We start from the raw sequence: 22,470 nt of genomic DNA, 5'->3' as shown, positions 1-22,470 counted from the left end.
TGCCACCAAGATGTGCCAATGAAGTTGGTGGTGGTTGTCTCTTATTAGTGGTTTTGCTGGAGTTGACGGTGGTGACCGGTGATGGCCTGATGGGATAACGTGAGTTTTTTTTTTTTTTTTTTTTTTAAGAAAGTTCTTTTTAAGCGTGAATTTAGGAATTAGTGGACACGTGGCACATTTTAATTCGTGGAGTATAGAAATGGTATAGAGAGTTTGAGATAGAAGATTTTGACTCTATTTGAGATTCCATTGGAATGGTTTATGTTTGATTAACTTGTTCACACTCCTGTTTTTGGTTAATTTTACCACTCACATTATCATTGATTAACGGGTACAGTACGTAATTACAAGGAATAAACATGAAAAGTACTACTTGATTAAACAATTTGACAATGCCCTGGCATTTTTGCAATAGAATATCATCCTCTTACCAATGAGAACAAATGATTAAGTTGCTATATATTCTACTTCCTATAATATATTAGCTATAAACTTAATTATAAGCCTAGCGGCTTTCTGTTCCCGGGCAAGAAGAACCTGAAAATGGTTACAAGGATGTTCAATCATTTTCTCTTTGCATTGCTTGCTGGTTTCTCTCTACTTTTGGTTCATGGCCAGGATCAATCAGGTATCGTTATCTAAGTCTATCAGTTTTAATATATATTATCTCTTAATTATTGGCCATATGGCTAAGGTCTCTCTCTATTTTTGGTCAGGTTTCATTAGCTTAGATTGTGGGCTACCAGCTAATTCAAGCTATACTGAGCCAATAACAGGCATCAATTACATATCAGATGCAACGTTCACAGACACTGGTGTAAGTATGAGCATATCACCTGTGTACAAAACAAAATAGCCTTGAACAGGAGTATAACTATGTCAGAAGCTTTCCTCAAGAAACCAGAAACTGTTACACAATAAGTCTTACAAGTGGCACCAGATACTTGATCCGAGGGAGTTTCTTGTATGCGAATTATGATGCCCAAAGTAAACCTCCAGCATTCGACCTGTATATTGATGCTAATAAGTGGGATTCAGTGACATTACTCGATGAATCCACATTCATCTATGCAGAGCTCATACATGTCCCAAAATTAGATCATATTGATTTTTGTCTGGTGAACACGGGCCATGGTGTACCGTTTATTTCTGCATTAGAACTTAGGCCATTGAAAAATGACACATATGTCACTGTAGCTGGATCATTGTCAACTTTCGTGCGGCTTGATTTTGGTACATTAACCAATCAAACATATAGGTGAGTCATATTTTTATACCATACAATGATTTTTGTAAAAACTTTGAAGTTCAATATTTTCTAACATGCATTATTGGAAAACATTTAGGTACAAAGACGATGTTTTTGATCGCATGTGGTTCCCCCCCTACGGCCATGGTTGATTGGACACCAATAAGTACTTCGCTTACAGTGGATGGCATAACTCACAATGATTTCCAACCGCCATCAGTGGTCATGGATACTGCCTCCACAGCAATAAATGCAAGTGTACCCATGACATTCAACTGGGTGGCCCCGGATAATACAACCCATGACATCTTACTGAATGAAAATTTTCATGCCAACCATGAGTGAGGTGGTGATTAAACTAAAGGAGTGTTTGACATCTGAAATAGCTCAAAGGGAGGGTAAATCAAATTATTCAATTGAAATGGTCAATATGAATATGATTACAGAACTCAGTCCTTCAACAAGGTAACTTGTCCAAAAATGAGATTGGTATATTGGATCTTAAACTGTCTTTGAATTGGGGCAAAAGTCAAGTATAGTTCCTGAAATTCTCTACATTACATTCTTCAATTGGATTCAAATACATGATTTTATTGATTAATGAAGATAAATAATGTTAGCTTTCTCAATAAAAATTAAATCTAATGTTGTTATTTGTTTGATATTAAATGAAAAACCTAATGATCATTGTACCTAAGTTTTACTATTTGCTTTAATTGTTAACTCTTGTTAATTATTCCCTTTCTAAATTTTTCTTGCATTAATTTTCGCATGATCAAGATTACTTTAACTGAATCACACAACTAGAAACGCTTAGGAATTTCATATATGGATGCAGGTAAGAATAACAACATCTTGAGTTGGGAAGCAAGGCTGAATATTGCAATGGACGCAGCACAAGGTTAGCCATGAGTGATGAGTTGATTTGCTTAACTTTATCTTTAATAAGATTTCATTTTATTTTTTCTAAAAATGATTTGGACTATAAAATGTAGGATTGGAGTATTTGCATTATGGATGTAAACCACCTATAATACATAGAGACGTGAAGACTACAAACATCTTGCTGAATGAAAATTTTCATGCCAAAATAGCTGATTTTGGTCTCTCCAAAATTTTCCCAACTGCTGGTGGCACTCATGTCTCAACTTTTAGTGTTGCCAGCACCCCTGGGTACCTCGACCCTGAGTGAGTATTTTTTTTACTTAAGATTATTTCTCATCTTCAAAATTCATTTCGTTAAATGCATTATAAGCATCAGTGATCCCAAGCATGTGACCAATTCAAAAAAGAAAATAGATACAAACCTTATACCAGTTAAAGACAAATGGGAATGACTTGAAAATTAAACTTCTAATAATTACAATTTTTTTTTTTTTTTTTTAAGTATGACATGCATTGGCTTGCAGGTACTCCACTTCATATAGGTTGACTGAGAAAAGTGATGTTTATAGTTTTGGAGTTGTTCTTTTGGAGATAATCACAAGTCAACGTGTGATAGAAAGATCCTGTGAAAATAATCACGTAAGCCAATGGGTGAGAATCATGGTTGATAAAGGAGATATTCAAAATATTGTTGATCCAAGGTTGCATGGAAATTTCAATGTTAACTCTGCTTGGAAAGTTGTTGAAAAAGCAATGGCTTGTGTGTCTTCCACCTCCATTGAAAGGCCAACCATGAGTGAGGTGGTGATTAAACTAAAGGAGTGTTTGACATCTGAAATAGCTCAAAGGGAGGGTAAATCAAATTATTCAATTGAAATGGTCAATATGAATATGATTACAGAACTCAGTCCTTCAACAAGGTAACTTGTCCAAAAATGAGATTGGTATATTGGATCTTAAACTGTCTTTGAATTGGGGCAAAAGTCAAGTATAGTTCCTGAAATTCTCTACATTACATTCTTCAATTAGATTCAAATACATGATTTTATTGATTAATGAAGATAAATAATGTTAGCTTTCTCAATAAAAATTAAATCTAATGTTGTTATTTGTTTGATATTAAATGAAAAACCTAATGATCATTGTACCTAAGTTTTACTATTTGCTTTAATTGTTAACTCTTGTTAATTATTGGACTTCAATGGAACACATGATGTGTTTGTTAAAAGTTGTACCTATTTACTGTCCTAATAGACTATATGTTTGTAATATTTTCCTAAATTTATCATATTGGTCGATTCATCTTTTACAATGAAATAAATGACTTTGTTTTGGTATATTATAAAGTATAACAATATGAAACCAACGTTTCACTTCAATTTTTAGGCTATAGGCGGAAAGCCACCGCTGCTAATGCTATTCTTAAAGTTAAACCTTCAAATTGGCTATTGTTATTGGAGCCGTGTTGAAACGTCACGAAGGTTCTTATTATATTTTCTATGTTTGCAAAATTTTAAGAAAATAAAAAATTGATAACTATATTATCAATCAAATATTTGAATTTCAAATTTATATTCTTAAATTATGCATTAAAAAGAAGTTCATGGATTGAATAATAAATAATATCTACTTTAAACAAAATTTAACATGTATGTTAAAAACATAAAGAGCATACAATCCAAGGGTTAGATTTTTAAAATATGTAACCATTTTAAAAGCTTTAGTTAAAATCATTTTATTGCACAAACACAATAAATGTCATAGCTTGTTGAAATAACAGGTTGTGATTTATAATACATCAATTTCACATGGGGTCTCCACTCTTCACTAACATCACTGTTACTAAACACGATTCGCAGGACAAAATGGGCTTCTGCCCTTTTCGGGCAAATTAATTACCCTTTTACCCTTCTTCCCAAACTAATTAGAGAAATGCCCCTCTTTTGAAACTCTACTTTCTCAAAATCGAGTTTAAAAAAAAATTCTGGAGCCCTATAGTGACGTTTTTAAGGACCTATAGTAACGTTTTATAACTCGATTTCATGGGTATCAAGTTACAAAATGCCACTATAGGTTCTTAAAAACGTCACTATAGGTTCTTGAAAACGTCACTATAGGGCTTAACTCAATTTTGAAAAAGTCGAGTTTCAAAAGAAGGACATTTCCCTAATTAGTTTGGGAAGAAAGGCAACAGGCTAATTAATTTACCCGAAAAGGGCAGAAGCCCATTTTGTCCCGATTCACAAGCTACTATTTCAGCAATTATGAATGTTTTTGTGAGACTAGTTGTGCCATTGATTCATTATTGTCTAATAAATAAAAAGTAAAAATACAAATTATCCCTTTTAAGTTTGGCAATTGTCATTTAAGTTTTGTTTTTTTTCATTTTGGTCTATTAAGTTTACATATATATAGGGGTGGCAATTGAGCAGGTTCCGTATTTATCAATAAAAAGAAAAACCCAATAAATCAACAAAAGAAAATCAACTAAATTTTGAGGAAACCCAAATTTCACCTTCAATTCAAACTAAAAAATTAGTTCTCTTTCCTCTCTCTTCCTTCCATTTTTCTAAGCAACCAAACAAAACATAGACACACACAAACCTAAAATTCAAATTATATAAAATACTTTATGTTAGGTTTTTAGATCCCTATGAACTAGATTGTTTAACCTAATTAATTAACCAAGTGAATACTTAGGTTTATTATTCAGATCAAGGTTAAAACAATAAAGTCATATCATGTAAAGCAACAGAAAATAAAGAACACAATGATATTATCACCCAGGAAAACCAAATGGATTTAACCTAACTATCCTCAAGGTAAAAAGCAAATCCACTGTAGAGTATTGAAGTTTACAATAAGACTTAGACCACTAACATCCTCTTGCTACCACATGTAGAACTTACTGGCATGACCATGTGCAAGCTCCGAATCCACGGACTCCTTCTCTATTAAGCCTTTGCAACACAAGCACCCCCACTTGTGATAAAAAAAACAGAAATTCTACTGTTTGTGACTCCAAGACCACCCTTGAAAGTTTAGATCTTCGACTATTGTTGATTTTGATGCAGCAACTTCAAATCTACCGAATCTTGAGATTCTTCAAGGAATAACACCGATAGAAGATATGAGAGAGCTTTTTGGGTACAAAACTCTAGATCTACAAAAGAGGCACAAGATGCACTCTAATCTCTCTCAAAAGCCTTTTAAAAATGTGCTTAGGTTTTCCTTTATATACTAGTAGTGTTTTACTTGAAACCCAATACGTTCAAGTAGAGTTTGGGTTGAAATAAGATTCTGCAGATATGTGTTTCAATCGATCGATCGAACTAGACAGATTTCAAATTCTTCTTTCTGCAGCTTGTATATTCCTGAATCTTGACTTGTTTCACCTTGAGCATTGTCTAATAATACCTATAGACTCTAAGATCTATATCTAGACAAGTTTGTGTTCAAAATTTGCCAACTGTTCTAAACTTTTAAAGCCTAACACTTTATTTGAAATTTAGTAACCAAACAAATACTTTATTCAAATTCAAATTGAAAGTTCAAATAGTGTATAAAACACCCTTGAGCATTTAGACCCCCAATTACAAAATAACCAATTCAAGCTTTATGACAAACAACTAGTGTGCGGAAAATGAACAAAAGCTATAAACAGAATTGGTAAACAATCTAAGCCAATTAAAATCACAACCACAGCAAATAATAAAAGGCAAAGATAAAAGGGAAGAAAGATGCAAACACAAGGACAACACACGATGTGTTATCGAAGAGGAAACCGAAGCCCTCGGCGTAAAACCTCTCCGCCACCCTCCAAGCGGTAAGTAATCCACTAGAAAATGTAGTTGGGATACATGAACAGCAATAGACCCTCCAAGCCTAATCCACCCAGTGTAACTAAGTGCTCCAAGCTTCTTGCTCCAACGAGGTTGCGCCGAACCTATTTCTTTTCTAGCTTCCCAGATTCCGCTACTTGACCATAGCATTAACCAATGTAGATTGGTTCCTTCCTAATTGCTTCCTAGAACACCAAACAACCCTCTCACAGTAATGGATATGGTGAGAAAAGATTTTGGTAAAAAGACTTTGGTAAAAAAACCTCTCAAGGGTTTAACAATGGAGAGGATGAGAGTTAAGGAATTTGAAGAGTCTCTTATGTAAAGATTGTGGATGAATCAATCTTGTTTTACTCTAGGGTTTCTCTCTTAAAATTCTTTCTGGAAGCTCTCTTTCTTTTGTGGGTATAAGGGTTATTTATACTAGGGTGAGAATGGAATGTGAAGAGTCAGGATTTTCAAAACAGGGCTGGCTCGCGGCTTGACTGAGTCGCGAGATCCAGCCGCGAGATAACAGAATGGCCAGTTGTCCTATTTTGTTTTGTATTGCTCCAACTAGCATGACGCTTCAACTTCTAGCATGCTTGGCACGTGTGCTGCTTCTGGCGGTTTGAAGTTGCGAGTCACCCGCGAGATCTAACTGCGAGTCTCTGTTTTCTTGCACACTCTTGAGCATTTTAACACTCTATCTCACTCACTACCCTTACAACAATCTCACCTAAATACAGGGTTACTAAATGCTGAAATAGAAGCAAATTTGGCACTGAATAAAGCCAACAAGATGGTTGAATAAATTCAACCTTACACAAATTAGTTGGAAAAGTCAAGATTTTAAGACTTTTTTAGGAGACTAATATGTTTTATTATATGTAGACTTTATTTTTTTTAAATTGATTAAATAATTTCTGATTTTGAAATTAATAAATCTCAATTCAAAGTATAAAATACTTTCATATCCTAAAATTACAAAAAATCAAGCAACCTTCCAAACATTTCCTTAACTATTCAATTTTCACAACCAAATAACGACCGACAAATCTCAAACACCCATTCATTATCTCAACAAAAGGAAATCATTTGTTACTACTGCATATAGAGAATGTGATAAAATAAAGAAAAATGCTTAAAAACTGTTAGGACATATGTGTTTCACATATTAGGAATATATGTCACTATTTTATGTAATTGGCTAATCCTTTAACAAAACGTACTTTACTTGTAATTGGGTAGATCTAGGATGTGTTTGATACTTCAAGAAACCTTATTTCAAGTTCAAGTGTTAAAGCCATGCAAGTCTGTCCAAGAATCAAGTGCGAAAAGTTCTGTTCATTAAAACTCGACAGCTAGTATCTATCGAGACTTAGAGTTGTCTAAATCTCATGGCTCGACAGCTGCTCGACAGATAGGGTATCTATCGAGGTTTAAGAAGTTCAGTATTTCAGGACTGTTTTTCATCCAATCTGTGATTATGTGTTTGAGCTTTTTTTTTCCTCACAACTCTAAACATATATAAGGATTATTTTAAGGGCTGTCAAAGGTGACACAATTGACACAAGAGAAAATTTCACAACTGTGAAGAAGAGTGTTATCGAAGACCTAGTTTGCCCTAGTTCTTCAAGAAGCTGTTGTGTTTGTACACCGTAGGATTTTGTGACCAAGTAACTTCATGATCTTCATCGTCTGTATGAACTGAAGAACTTTGCAGCCAACATCCTTCTTAAGTTGGTGATCAAGTCACGTACTGGGATTCGTGCAATTGGTTAGTCACGTACTGGGAGCCGTACATTGAAAATGAGAGATTGTCACTACAGAACAAGTCCAATTGGGTATTAGGGTAAGGGTACTGGGATTCCTTTAATTGTAACCGCTTGTTGTGATAATAGTGGATTCTCAAGAGTGGTGAGCTTAAAATCACCCAGTGGGGTTTTTGCCGTGTAGGTTTTCTCCATTCATAAACAAATCACTGTGCCAATTTATTCTCCACTACATACTTTAGTTAATTGATGATTTGTTTGTGCTACCTCGTGTTTTGTATATTAATTTGATTAATTAATAAACTTGGCTTATTAATCAATTAATTCATCAGAAATTGTCAATACATTTTTGGCCTATCAAAAACATTTCTATTTATGAAGATTTAATTGCCTTTATTTGGTTTCCACATCAAATAAAATTTGAAATAGAAAAATAACACGAAAAAAACTCTAAAATCATCTTTGGCTTTTGTTTTTATTGTCATAGCTCATATTGATATTATACTAAATAACAGTAAAAAACTACAAAGAAACCTAAAAATTATGAGTTCTAAAACATCATAAAAAACAACTAATCTCATCAATGATCAATAAAAATGTTTCTTTTTATTTTTCTTTAGTTCTAAGACAAAATACAACTATGACTTTCCCACGCCAAACACCTAAAGTCATCGTTATCACTCAATAAAAAAAGCAGGTGTTAGGACATATATGGAACTTGTTATGAACATATGTCATATAGAATTAGCTAATCCTTTGACAAAATGCACTTTGTTTGTAATTGGGTAGATCTAGGATGGGTTTAGTACTTCAAAAAACATGTTCAAGCCAAGTATTAAAGCCATGAAGATTGGATGAAGAAACAAGTGAAGAAAAGTTGTTCATTAAAGCTGGACAGATTCCCGACAGATAGCTTAACGGATATATCTATCGAGGTCTCGACAGCTATATCTATCAATAATTACGAAATCAGAATTTTCAGATCTAATTTTCAGTCCATGTTGACATGTATGTGTAGGGTTTCCTTTCTTACAACCCTAGACATATATAAGGCTTATTTTAAAGGCCGTCACATAAGAGAATACAAGGAGAACATATGCAAAAAGTGACTGTGTGCCTTATTCCCTCTAAAAGAAGCTACTGCGTCTTTGCGCCTTAGGGTTTTGTAACCAAGTGCTTCTTGATCTTCATTGTTGATGAAGTGAAGAACTTTGTAGCCAACAACATCTTCATCAAGTTGGTGAGTCGTGCATCTTTGGTTAGTCACGTATTGGGATCTATGCAAAAAGGTGGCGTTTATATATTGAAGAGTTCAAAGGTTCTGAAGCGGTAGAAGATTTCTACTGTAAGTTCATCTACGGGGATTGTAGAGTCTAGGGACAAAGGTTTTGTACTAGATCTGAAACTTCTCTTTATTATAGTGGATTGCTTTTCGGGAAGGTTTCCCCCTAGGTTTTTTTACTGTGAAACTGGTTTATTTCATTGGTTTTCCTGGGTCATCATATTTTATCTTACTTACTATTCCGTTGTGCATGATATTGACATGATATTGATGTTTGTTTGTTTTAACAAAGTTTATTCATAATAAATTTAATTAATAACTTGGGTTTAAAACTTGTTAATTCTATCAATCGGGGTCTAAGTTTCCCAACTGCAGGCTCTCTTCCCTAGTTATAACCAACTCAAACGTGTTAAGATTAGATGGGATGACAAAGTTGGAGCTACGTAGGTGTCATTGAAAGGTTCAAGATATATGACATCATTCTTGGTTGATATGTATTTGAGGTGAGATGGCATGAAGGGTTGTGGGCATATATATATATATATATATATATATTGTTAGGTTGAATTTAATCAACCATCTTGTTGGCTTTATTCCATGCCAAATTTGCTTGTATTTCAGCATTTAGAAATCTTGTATTTAGGTGAGAATCATGTAAAGGTAGTGTATGAGAGAGTATGAATAAAAGCTCAAGATTGTGCACTTAGCAAGGGACTCGTGACTAGATCTCACGACTTGCTCGTGGCTTGCAAGTCGCCAAAGGATGCACACAAGTGAAGCGTGCAGAAGAGCTAAATAGTCACGCCAGCTGGAGCACTACAAGACAAAAAGCCCAGTCTGGCCATTCAGTTAGCTCGCGGCTTGGACTCACGACTCAGTCAAGTCGTGAGGCCAAGTCGCCAGTCCACTCTGTTTGGGAAAAACTGACTCTTTGCATTCCATACACACACTAGTATAAATACCCCCTTATACCCATGAAATGTAGAGAGCTTCTAAAGAGAATTTTGAGAGAGAAACCCTAGAGAAAAACAAGATTGACTCATCCACAATCTTTACATAGTGACTCTTCAAATTCCTCAACTCTCACCCTCTCCATTGTTACATCCTTGAGAGGTACATTAGCCAAAATCTTTTCTCACCATACCCATATCTGTGAGGAGGCTATTTGGTGCTTGGGAAGCAGTTAGGAAGAGAGCAATTGATATTGGCTGATGCTATGGGTTATAGCGGAATCTGATAAGCTAAAGAAGATAAAGGTTCGATGTAACCTCGTTGGAGCAAGAAGCTTGGAGGGCTTAGGTACACTGGGTAGAATAGGCTTGGAGGGTCTTCTGCTAGATTATTAACCGCTTGGAGGGCGGCGGAGGAGAGGTTTTATGCCATAGACTTCGGTTTCCTCTTTGATAACACATCGTTGTATTGTCCTTATGTTTGCATCTCTCTTCCCTTAATCTTTGCCATTTAATTTCTGCTATTGTTGTGATTTTATTCGGTTTAGATTGTTTTATCAATTCTGTTTTAGCTTATGTTCATGTTCCGCACATATATTGTTTGATAATAAGATTGAATTGGTAATTTGTGAATTGGAGGTCTAAACATTCAAGGTGTTTTATTCGCTTTTTGAACTTTCAATTGGTATTAGAGCGGGTGCATTCATTGTGGTTTAAATACCTTAGTTCGATCCTTGACCCCTCTTTGAGATGGATCAGTCTCAATCTTTAAATGCACCACCATATTTTGATGGTAGCAATTATGCCTTTTGGAAAGTCCGAATGAGGGAATTTTTATGTTCAATAGATGAAACTGTTTGGGATGCCATTGATATTGGATGGACTAGGTCGGAGGCTGTCAAATCCACGTGGGATAAGGCATCTCTCGTGGTGTCTAATGCGAATTGTAAAGCACTAAATGCTATTTTTTGTGATGTGTCTCCAGATGAGTTCCACAGGATATCTCACATCACTGTTGCCAAGGAGGCATGGAAGATATTGGAGACCACTTATGAAGGAATGAAGAAAGTGAAAGACACTAAGTTGCAGATGCTGACCACCCAATTTGAGGAGTTAAAAATGAGTGAGGACGAGTCTTTTGACTCCTTCTATAGTAAGCTGAATGAAGTGGTCATTGGCAAGTTTAATTTGGGCAAGAAAACGGAGGATTCCAAGATAGTGAGGAAGATCCTTCGGTCATTGCAAGAAAGCTTCCGTGCCAAGGTTACAGCGATTGAAGAGAGTAAGGACCTTGATGATATCAAAGTCCAAGAGCTGATTGGCTCGCTTCAGACTTATGAGCTATCATTGCCCACACAAAGGAAGAGCAAATCTCTTGCTCTTAAGACTATTAATGAAAAGGTAGAGACTCACGACTCATCGGATGAGGATGTTGTCGAAAAAGATGTCGCTTACCTTGTGAAAAATTTCTGGAAATTCTTGAAATTCAAGAACAATGGAAAATTTGGTGATAAAGGGAAATTCCAAAGTGCCGGAAAGGAGAAAAAGGAATTCAAAAGGAAAGATGGAAAGGAGTCCTAATCTACTCAAGGAGTCACCTGTTTCGAGTGCAATGGACATGGCTACTTCAAGAAGGAATGTCCTAGTTATTTGAGAATGAAGGGCAAGTTTATGCCACCACTCTTAGTGACTCAAACTCTTCCAATTCTGATTCGGAGGAAAGCTGTGACGGAGAAGGGAATTACTCCACTTTTATGACTATAGATCATGTTGAGTCTTCGGAGGACTTGAGTTTGCTTGTAGAAGAGCTTGGGGAGCATAGTGATGAGGAATCAATGGGAGTTGTAGAAGAATCGGATGTTGAAGAAGATGAAAGTATTGCGGGTCTTCAAGAAAACTACAATTCCCTCCTTGAGAAGTCAGGAGAATATGCAAGGGTGGCCAAGGTAGTCATGAAAAAGATGGAAAAGGCAGAGGAGGACTATAGAAGTCTTCTAGTACGTTATAAGGAAGCCAAGTGTGAAATAGAGACGCTGAATGGTGAGCTAATCGAAGCTTACACAAAGGTGAAATTCCTTGAGCTTGAGGTGGTTCAAGTAAATGCCAAAATAGAGAAGGTCCCCACTAAGAAGCTTGATGAAGTTCTTTCTCATCAAAAACCCTTCTCCGACAGAACCGGATTGTGATATACTGGAGAAAGTAGTTCAGCTGTCAATATCACCAAGGAAGTGAAGTTTGTGAAGGCCAAAGAGCCGGTAGTAGCTGCCACTACTCCTGAGAAAGTAAAGCTGGAGAAGAACAAAAATGTGGCTAACCAACGGGTGTTGAATAAGCCTCATAACCAATCAGTGGTCAGGTCTGAAGCCAAAGGGAAATCACTTCCAAAATCACAAAGAGGTCCTAGAACAAAACATTTCTGCCATCATTGTGGACTTCAAGGACACACTAGATCAAATTTTCATAAGCTTAGAGCATTGAAGAATGCAAGTGATCAGAGGTCAAGAGGACCAAGAAATGACAAAAGGAATTGGGCTGTTGAGCAATCAAGAGGCCGAGATGGTGATTCTGGAGTGATAGATGTGATGAAGATGATTGATGCATTCACCACTTGTTTGGCAAGCTTCAACCGAAGGTTTGAAAGCCACAACTCTCGTACCCAATCCTATAAGGATATCACCCCAAACGCACGTGACATGTGGGTGAAGACAGGTACTCATGCATAAGTATTACAACATGTCCATGCATTAATACTTCCTATGCTTTGTGACTTTGATTGGTTGTGTGCTTTATGTTGAGATGCTAGCTTGGTTTGAAATATTGTGTTTGTTTTGTTTGCATTTTTTTTAAAAAAAAAAATTTACATTGATGTTTTTGATCAATCTTTTCTTGCTTTTGTGTCAAAAATCCAAAAACACATAAAAAGTAGAAATTCCAAAAATTTTGATCGACATTGTTGTGTTTTGTCACAAGCATGTTTTGCCTTGTACCTTTGTGCTAATGGCTTTGTGCATCTACGAGCGTAGCTTGTTCTCTATGCACTCATATCATTGTGGGAAAACTCTTGAAATCTATGTGACTGTTGTAAATAGATCTTCAAACTTGTCATGAATGATTAGTTAATGATTTTGTTGATCTTGAGACATGCATAGACTTGTGCCTATATATCTTCCCACTCTTTATTTTAATGTTTTTGCTTAAAGAGCTCAACAAATGTAAATCTCCAAATGAAAAAAGATAATGAGTTGCAAAAGCCGTCACACATTATTTGACTAGGAAAAAGGGAAAGTAACTTGAAATAAAATGTATGATGCCCAAAAAGCCAAAGGCTAACTCATCGAATTGAGATATCAAAAATTTTAGGCATCAATCTCACAATGAGATGTAATGATTCAAAAAGATCAAATGATATGATGTATATGGAGCCAAATGAAAAGCTTCAAATTTATGTTATCAAGTTTATGTGGGAGGTCATATATGCATATTTCTATAATTGAAATGGGTCACTCTATCTAGTGATAATTGTGTATGCCTTGGTTGAATTAATTATTGAAGCTTCACATTAGACTAAGGACTATCTCATTTTTGATACCCACACACATCACACATGTCTATGTTCAATGAATGCTTTATTCATTTGTGTGATTGTACTTGATTAAATGTGTTTCACATACTAAATTTTTGTTGATCAAACACAAAAAGATTTTTGAGTGTTTTTAATTGTTTTTGGAAAGTATTTTTTTTGGTAAAAATATCAAAAATTTCAAAAAATAGTGTTGCCCTGCTCTGGCGAGTCAATGTCCCAGTCACGAAAGATTCTTAGAAAATTTTCAAAATCTAGGTTTTTAGGTTTCTCGCGACTTGATGTGGCGACTTGTTCGCGAGTGGAAGGTACAGTCGCTAGAGTCATACCGAAAGCTTCACGGCTCAATTCACGACTCTCTTGCGGGTGGAACTTCCAGTCGCGAAAAACACTTAGAAAAATTTTTCAAAATTTTTGCCTCTAAGGTGTTTGGCGACTTGTCCGCAACTTAACTCAGTTGCAAAAAATGCGTGTTTTGCGTTTTAAGGTCAGTTTTTTAACTTTTTTAGTATTCCCTCGAACATTTTCAACTATTCATTGTCTTGTCCTTTCAACTCTCTTTCAATCTCACAGTGTCACTTTCAAAAACCTTCATTTTTCTTTAACATCTTGTTGAGGTCTAAAAAGGATCATAGTAAGGGAGGCCCAAAAGAGTGAGTCAGGCCCAAAAGAAAAAGAACAAGCTAAGTCCAAAGAAGCAGGTGCAAGGGGACCACGAAGGAATAAAAAAGGCCCAGGAGGCTTAAAGCCCAGACGAAGAAGCATCTAGAAGAAAAAAGAAAACCACGGCAAGAGAATAAGAAGTCAGGATCCTCAGCAACCATCAAGAGGCGCGGATCCTTCCAGGCACACAGTCAAAAGAAGACTAGGACAGCTCGAAAGAAAAAGATAGAAAAAGAAAATAAGAAACAAAGAACACAACCAAAAAAAAACCCAGCGACCTTTCATGGCACAAGCAGAAAGAATCTCGGGGAACCAGAACAGAGAAACACGAAAAAGAGAATGGTAGCAGGCGGCTTTCAAGTTGGCAGAATAGGATTCCGCCCAGATGGGAAAGAAAAGGGAAAAGTGGAATTGCCAAACGGGGAGGCCGAGAAGGGCATACCTCAGCACATCCCAAAGAAGGTAGCCAACCAAGGACTTTCAAAAGAATCAAAACTGAAAGAAGGAAAGAATGAGAAAAACGAGAAATAAGACTTACCGAGTGATAGGCACGGAACAGGCTCTGTTCACAAGAAGCCAAAACAGGGGAACCAATGGTTCCCCGAGAAGACCAGAACTTCATTATAAAAGGAAAGGGTAGGTTGCGAAGAAAGGGGCAGCGAAAAAGAGAGAAAAAGAAGAGATTTTCTAGAGAAAAGAACTATCAGTAAAATTGTGGTGAAGAGAAAGAAAACACTAAGGGAAAAATGAATATTGCTTCCCGGTATCCTGTAAAAGCCACTATTGAACATACTCGGATTCAAAGAGAATCAAACTTTGCAAGTTTTGAAGGCTGAAATAGCCATTCAAGACTGTAATTTTTGAGCTTGATTGAACCTTGTATCATGTCCTAGTGAGCTTTCTGTAATTTAACAAAGAACATATTAATGAAATATGTCTCAGTAATTCCAGGATCCCTTTAACATTATTTTGTACCTCTTTGTTGCTCCTGTTTTTCTTTTCCAAATTTATCTTGTTGTTTTGGCATGCCTCTCCATACGAATATCCTTGCTTTTCATTTTACTTGTATTGTAGGAAGCATCCCCTGTGCATCACTTGATTCTTAAACAGCTTGTTAGCTGCGGTGAGTCAAGGCCCGGTTCACCAAACCTCTTATTTAGGTCTAGGATCCTTGGGCCTGAGTGTCACAAAAAAGGCACTCTCACACATCTCAACTTCAATCTTCAAGAAAAGGTATGGGTTTTCTTATTTTCTCAAAGTATTTCATGTCTATAACCTTGTTTTGTTGGATTTTTTTGTTGATTGTTGGGTTTTAAGTTATGTGTTGTTTTAGATATAGGTTAGGTCTACTGTATTGAGTTTGATTATATGGGTTTTGTTAGAGTTGTTAATCTGATGCCTGATTTGCTTATTTTCATGGTTGATTCCCATTGTTGGGTTGTGTATCTTGCCTGTGTTGTGTTGTGCATGCCATGTTCATAGTAGATGGTCACGATGACAGTTACTTGTAACTCTATGGTGTTCATAGATTATACTATTCTCTGTTATGCCTGCACATTCATCATATTTTGTCACTAGTTATACACAATGCAATAGTGTTTCTCATGTTTACATGTTGCTAACCTGGTTCATGCTATTTGGTTGAGTGATATATCTCTCTAAATATCAATGTGTCTTCATTTCTTTGACTAACTTGAATCTAATCAAGTTGATGTTTGTGTCTTGTGTCTTTGTTCTTGGTTCTCTATTGTGTTTCTCTTCTTTTGCAGATGTCATGCCATTCCTCTAAAGGAAAAGAGATTATAATTGATGTTCCATCCCCTGTTGCTAAGCGGACTCGATGCTTATCTTAGTTGTCTCAAGACTCAAACAGTGAGTGATTCAGGACTCCTTTTAATTCACAAACTTATTCAAGCATTTTTGTAGATGCCCCTACTATTTTGGAACATGTGGTACAATTTGATACCTTAGGAACAACATTTATCCCTAGGATTTCTGAAGCAAGAGATTGAGCTAATCTGTTTGAGAATTTCGAAGACCTGGTTGATGAATTGGTTAAAGAATTCTACTTTAATGCCAAATACACCAGAGTAGAGTTGAAATGTTGGGTAAGAGGAACAAAATTCTCCATTAATCTAGAATACATTGCAAAGGTTCTTCGCATCACCAGACCAGCAAATGTGGACCTCACTTCGTATGATGATAGACTACTTCAGGTACAAGACATTTTTCAAGTTCTTGGGCCTGATCATTAGGTTAGAAGCGAAGGATCATCTATAGGCACTACACACATACTTTTGGATAGCCTAACTTTTGGCTAGTTTATTTATTTATTTATTTTTATTGTTATTTTTTTTCAATATAGTTATCTGCTTATAGTTTATATATACTCTTGGTCATGGTTACAGTGCTTTTGTGATTATGTTTTAAAAGCTGTTGGCACATTGGTTTATATATATAAGTTTATATTCAGTTTAAATTTACTGTGTTTTGTACCCATGCTTTGTAGCATAGTACTTGTTGATTAATGTTATGCATTTTCTTTAAGTACATCACTCTTGTGCTCTTTGTTGGATTTTATATCCTTAATGCAATTACCTTGAGTTGTTGCATTGGTCAAGTGTTGGACATGCAAATGATACTTTTATTTGAGCTTATTAGCTTGCATGTCCGGATGTTCATTCCTTGTGTGAATGGGCATTGTGGTCACTATTTATAGTGATTGTTCAGTTTTGGTCAAGTCATGGTTTATTCCTTAATTCCATTTTGCTTGATCGCTTTGTGCTTGTTCCATATGCATTACAAGTTTTCTGCATACAATGATCATATTGTATTGTTGTTTTTCAGGAGAGACTTGTTCTTATGGTTCAAGAGCTACACAAGTTCTAGAGTTAGGTGTGAGTGAGTTTTGTTCAACTGTTCCCAACTCACATATTAAGTCTAGAGTTTGGTTTAGGGTTTTGTCACGGAATAGTCAAATGGGGAGATTGTAAGGTTGAATTTAATCAACCATCTTGTTGGCTTTATTCCGTGCCAAATTTGCTTGTATTTTAGCATTTAGAAACCCTATATTTAGGTGGGAATCATGTAAGGGTAGTGTGTGAGAGAATGTGAAGAAAAGCTCAAAATTGTGCACTCAACAAAGGACTCGCAACTGGATCTCGCGGCTTGCAAGTTGCCAAAGGATGCACACGAGTGAAGCATGCAGAGGAGTGGAACAGTCACACCAGCTGGAGCACTACAAGACAAAAAGTCCAGTTTGGCCATTCAATTAGCTTGTGGCTTGGACTCATGACTCAGTCAAGTCGCAAGGCCAAGTTGCCTGTTCGCTCTTTTTGGGAAAAACTGACTCTTAGCATTCCATACACACACTAGTATAAATATCCCTTATACCCATGAAATGTAAAGAGCCTCTGAAGAGAATTTTGAGAGAGAAACCCTAGAGAAAAACAAGATTGACTCATCCACAATCTTTATATAGTGACTCTTCAAATTCCTCAACTCTCACCCTCTCCATTGTTACATCTTTGAGAGGTACATTAGCCAAAACCTTTTCTCACCAGACCCATATCTGTGAGGAGGCTATTTGGTGCTTGGGAAGCAGTTAGGAAGGGAAAAATTGATATTGGTTGATGCTATGGGTTATAGCGGAATCCGGTAAGCTAAAGAAAACAAAGGTTCGGCGTAACCTCGTTGGAGCAAGAAGCTTGAAGGGCTTAGGTACACTGGGTAGATTAGGCTTGGAGGGTCTTTTACTATTCATGTATCCCAACTTCATTCTTTAGTGGATTATTGACTGCTTGGAGGGCGGCAAAGAGGTTTTACGTCGAGGACTTCAGTTTCCTCTTCGATAACACATCGTTGTGTTGTCCTTGTGTTTGCATCTCTCTTCCCTTAATCTTTGCCATTTAATTTCTGCAGTGGTTGTGATTTTATTTGGTTTATATTGTTTCATCAATTCTGTTTTAGCTTATGTTCATGTTCCGCACATATATTGTTTGATAATAAGATTGAATTGGTAATTTTTGAATTGGGGGTCTAAACGTTCAAGGTGTTTTATACGCTTTTTGAACTTTCATATATATATATATAAAGGAGCAGAAGTGCAAGAGCTTTTTAGCTTGAAACATTAAACCAAAGAAAACAAAGAGTCTTACAAAGAATCCTTCTTCTTTAATATAAAAGTCTTGAAGCATTGAACTGAAACAAAAAAAAAAAAAAAAATCTCTATTTTTTTGTTCTTATCTTGTGGCTTTAAAAATTATTTCAATTATCTTTTTAAATAGAGCACCACATGGCAGAATCTCAAACTCTAGAGGTCTCTGTTTATATATATATATATATATATATATATATACACACACACACACACACTAGCCTCTATGCATGTGCTCATGCGCGTACTCAGAGACTTTTCTATTTATTTGGGTAAAAGTTAATAATTTGCATAAATTATAATTTGGGATTAATATATTTTCCAATCACAAAAAAAGGGGGTCTAATGAGTGTTAAGCGTTTGTGGTGAAATAATTTTATGTGATATGAGTAATTGCTCAGAGTCTAGTGTTTTTTATTTTATTTTTTGTAATGTGAGTAGTTTTTTTTTTTTTTTGGTATTTTTTTTTTTTTTAGGAGTCATGGTTGGGGCCTTTCTTTCTTATTTTTTGTTAGAAACATGGGGCAGTAGGTCTAGGAAGTGGGAAGTCTGAAGGTAGTGGGGAAATTTTAGTTGATTTACCATCTTAACCTTATTTCACTTTTTAAGGAATAAGAATAGATTAATTAAATTAGGGGTTTTGATAGCAAAAAAGGCAATAACTAACTTTCTAAATCCTCTTAATATATAGTGTTTTTTTAATTTTATGTGTGCCATGTGGCAATCTCTTTTGCGAGGGCTTTATTTTGCCATCACAAATAAGATTTTTGAGAGGGCTTTCTGGGTCCGTAAAAAATTCTTGGTCGCTAATGGACATTTTTCTTGTAGTGTAAGAATACTAATATCTTGAGTTGGGAAGCAAGGCTTAATATTGCAACGGATGTAGCACAAGGTTAACAATGAGCAATGAGTTAATTTGATTAACTTTTTTTTTTATAATAAATTTTCATTTTTTCTGAGAAAAGTGATGAAAAGTGACTGAGAAAATTTTCATTTGGCTTGTAGGTTCTCCCTTTCATATAGGTTGACTGAGAAAAGTGATGTTTATAGTTTTGGAGTTGTTCTTTTGGAGATAATTACAAGTCGACCTGTGATAGAAAGATCCGATGAAAACATTCACATAAGCCAATGGGTGAGAATCATGCTTGATAAAGGGGATATTCAAAATATAGTTGATCCAAGGATGTGTGGAGATTTCAACATTAACTCTGCTTGGAAAACTATTGAAATAGCAATGGCTTGTGTGTCTTCTACCTCCACCGAAAGGCCATCCATGAGTGAGGTGGTGATGAAACTAAAGGAGTGTTTGAAATCTAAATTAGCTCAAAGGGCAGGCGAATCAAATTATTTAGTTGAAATGGTCAGTATGAATATGATTACGGAACTCATTCCTTTAGCAAGGTAACTTGTCCAAAAATGAGATTGGAATATTGGATCTCAAACTGTTTTTGAATTGGGGTAAAAATTAGATACAGTTCCTGATATTCTCTACATTACATTCCCTAATTAGATTCAAATACATAATTGCATCGATGAATGAAGGATTAATAATGTCATCTTTTTCAATGAAAATTAAATCTAATATTGTTGGCGATGGAAATATGCATATATGCAGTGGAAAATTAACGGATCTACTTCATTCAAAATTGATAACATGTGCTATGTAAGTTTCAGAATATAAGAACAAGAGAGCGTAACTTGGTGTGGTGAAATTCAAAACCAAAGATCGAAAGTTCTTGAGAACACCTTTAATCTTCACTCCAATTCCACTAACGCCCAAGAAGTGTGGTCTCTTAATCAGTTTCTATGAGTTTGTTCAAAAAATCTGTATGTTTCTCCTCTTACAACTGATTATCTAATTGGGCTGGCCTTGTGGGTCTTTCCAATTGGGTTTTAGTATGTGGCTTAGAGTGGGACCAAAAGGGAACAAATAAGACACTAGCTCCAATGAGCCTTGGGTTTTTCTGTCAACTCTTGACAAGTCCAAAGTTACCATTAATTATATTTAATACCACTATATAAATATAATTGCACTTTAGACTTTATTAATAAATTATATCCCAAGACTTTATTGTACATGCAACCCCTTCATAAAATATTCGTAGTAATACAAAGTCATAAATGAAGACTGCCACTTTGTAGTTTACTACATCTTAATTCTTGATCATTTTAAGTTATTCATCATATATTTATTAAATCCAATTCCATAAATATATACTTTAGTAATTTCTTACTAAAGTGGTTAGGCCTAACACTCTGAATAACAATACCCATTAAACTTATCTCTGTTCAGAGACTATGAATTTCATCTTGAGAATATATGTTCCATCAACACTAAATGTGGTTGCCCAACATACTGAGGTTTTGACCGTTACCTTAGATCTCACTCCTGATATATCAAAGCAACCTACACTTCATGATCAAGTCCATTATTCTCTCAAGATTAAGAGTTTATGTAAATAGAAGTCGTGAGATTTATTATTCAATTGACAATCATTAGGAGAATAATGAATCTCATAGCGGTCCAGTTCAATATGTCTTAACTCTTAAAACATATCAACATATCAACTAGAAGTCTCCACTTCCATGATCAAGACAAATCATCTTAGTTGATATGTTATAGTCTTCATAGATGAAATGCCCAATTTCATCACCGACTACGAACTATAATTCTGAGTTTACAAAGAACTTGTGATTTATATCTTCTGTAACTTTTCACATAAATCACATACTACACATCTCATGGACTATATGATAATGTCTAAATATTCATGTTACCATTATTTTAGATAATAACAAAACAAATTTATTAATCACAATATTAAGTTATACATAATGTCATACTTAATATCATACATAGCATCATATAATATGATTTAAGAGCACTAATCCTAATAGTTGGGTGTTTGATATTAATTGGAAAACTTAATGAAATGTACCTAAGTTTTATTATTTGCTTTTATTGTAATCTCCTGTTAATTCATATTGGACTTCAATTGAACACATGATGAGTGTTAAAAGTTGTACCTATGGATTGTCATAAGAGCATTCTTATCAAAGGTGTTAAAAATGCTAAATGCTATTTTTTTAGCACTTTTAGCATCTCAAATGATAAAAGCACACCTACATCAAATATGATAAATCTTAAAATTTTTAGCATTGAGTTACAGTGCAATCTCATCTTTGATATCCTATTGTAGTTGGATTGTAAAAAAAAAAAAAAAAGGTTTTTTATTCACCCCCAACGGCTCTTTCTCATTTCTTTCTCTTTCCTCTCTTACTTCTTTCTTCTCTGTTCTCTCTTTGTGGTTTGGCGATTGTGGTCCACTAATGATTGTGGTCTAGATTATGGGCCATCGTGGGTTGTGGTCCGATGGTCATAGATCGTGGGTCCGATGATTGTGGTTTTGATTTTGGGTTGTGGGTCGTGGTTTGATGGTCCAATGGTCATGGGTGGTGGCGACGATGGTCCAATGGTTGTGGGTGATGGTGGCGGCGATGGTCCAATGACTGTGATTTTGGTTCACTGATCTATTGGGTTCTTGTGGGTTTTGGTCACCGATCTATTGGGTTTTGGTTCGGCGTGATGGGTTCCTGTGGCTTTTGTGGAGGTTTTCTGTGGTGGCTTTGATGTTGTGGGTTGAATTCGGATTGAAGGGTTGTTGTGGTGGGTTGAGCAATAGATCGACGGTGGAGGGTTACCGTGGTGGGTTTGCTGTTGTTGCCAGGGATTTTCATTGTAGGTCAGATTCATGGTGGCAGTGGAGGGTTGCCATGGTGGTAGGGGTGGGTGATTGATGGTGGTGGTTGGTTGGCTATTATGGTTGTGGTTTTGGAGTTTTGTGGGTTTCTTGTGTGTGTGTGTTTTTTTCTTAGTGGTTTGATTGGCAATGGTGGATTGGGATGTGGGTTTGCTCTGTGTGTGTTTTTTGCTTAGTGGGTTTGCTGGTGGCGGCAATGGGTTGAGAAAGAGAGAAATAGGGAGAGAGAGGAAGAATAAAAAATAATAAAGAAAGAATATTTAAATGAAGTGTTAAAAAAAAAAATGGAAGTTTTGATAGAGCAATTTCATTAGCTTGTGGAAAGATTTGCAAAATAGAAAAAGGTAC

At 35.6% G+C, this 22,470-nt stretch overlaps 1 protein-coding gene across 1 annotated transcript; it reads left to right on the top strand.

The window, feature by feature from the left end:
• The first annotated feature begins 1,991 nt into the window (after nt 1-1,991).
• On the top strand, nt 1,992-3,248 carry LOC126725258 (LRR receptor-like serine/threonine-protein kinase IOS1). Its single transcript, XM_050429827.1, has 3 exons — nt 1,992-2,150; nt 2,245-2,437; nt 2,659-3,248. The coding sequence occupies exons 1-3, from the start codon at nt 2,078-2,080 to the stop codon at nt 3,056-3,058; spliced, it is 666 nt and encodes a 221-aa protein (XP_050285784.1). The 5' UTR covers nt 1,992-2,077; the 3' UTR covers nt 3,059-3,248.
• The last annotated feature ends 19,222 nt before the right edge of the window (nt 3,249-22,470 follow it).

This window comes from Quercus robur, chromosome 5, assembly GCF_932294415.1.
Source record: "Quercus robur chromosome 5, dhQueRobu3.1, whole genome shotgun sequence".
Classification (NCBI taxonomy): Eukaryota; Viridiplantae; Streptophyta; class Magnoliopsida; order Fagales; family Fagaceae; genus Quercus; species Quercus robur.
This window is presented reverse-complemented; position numbering and strand designations above follow the sequence as displayed.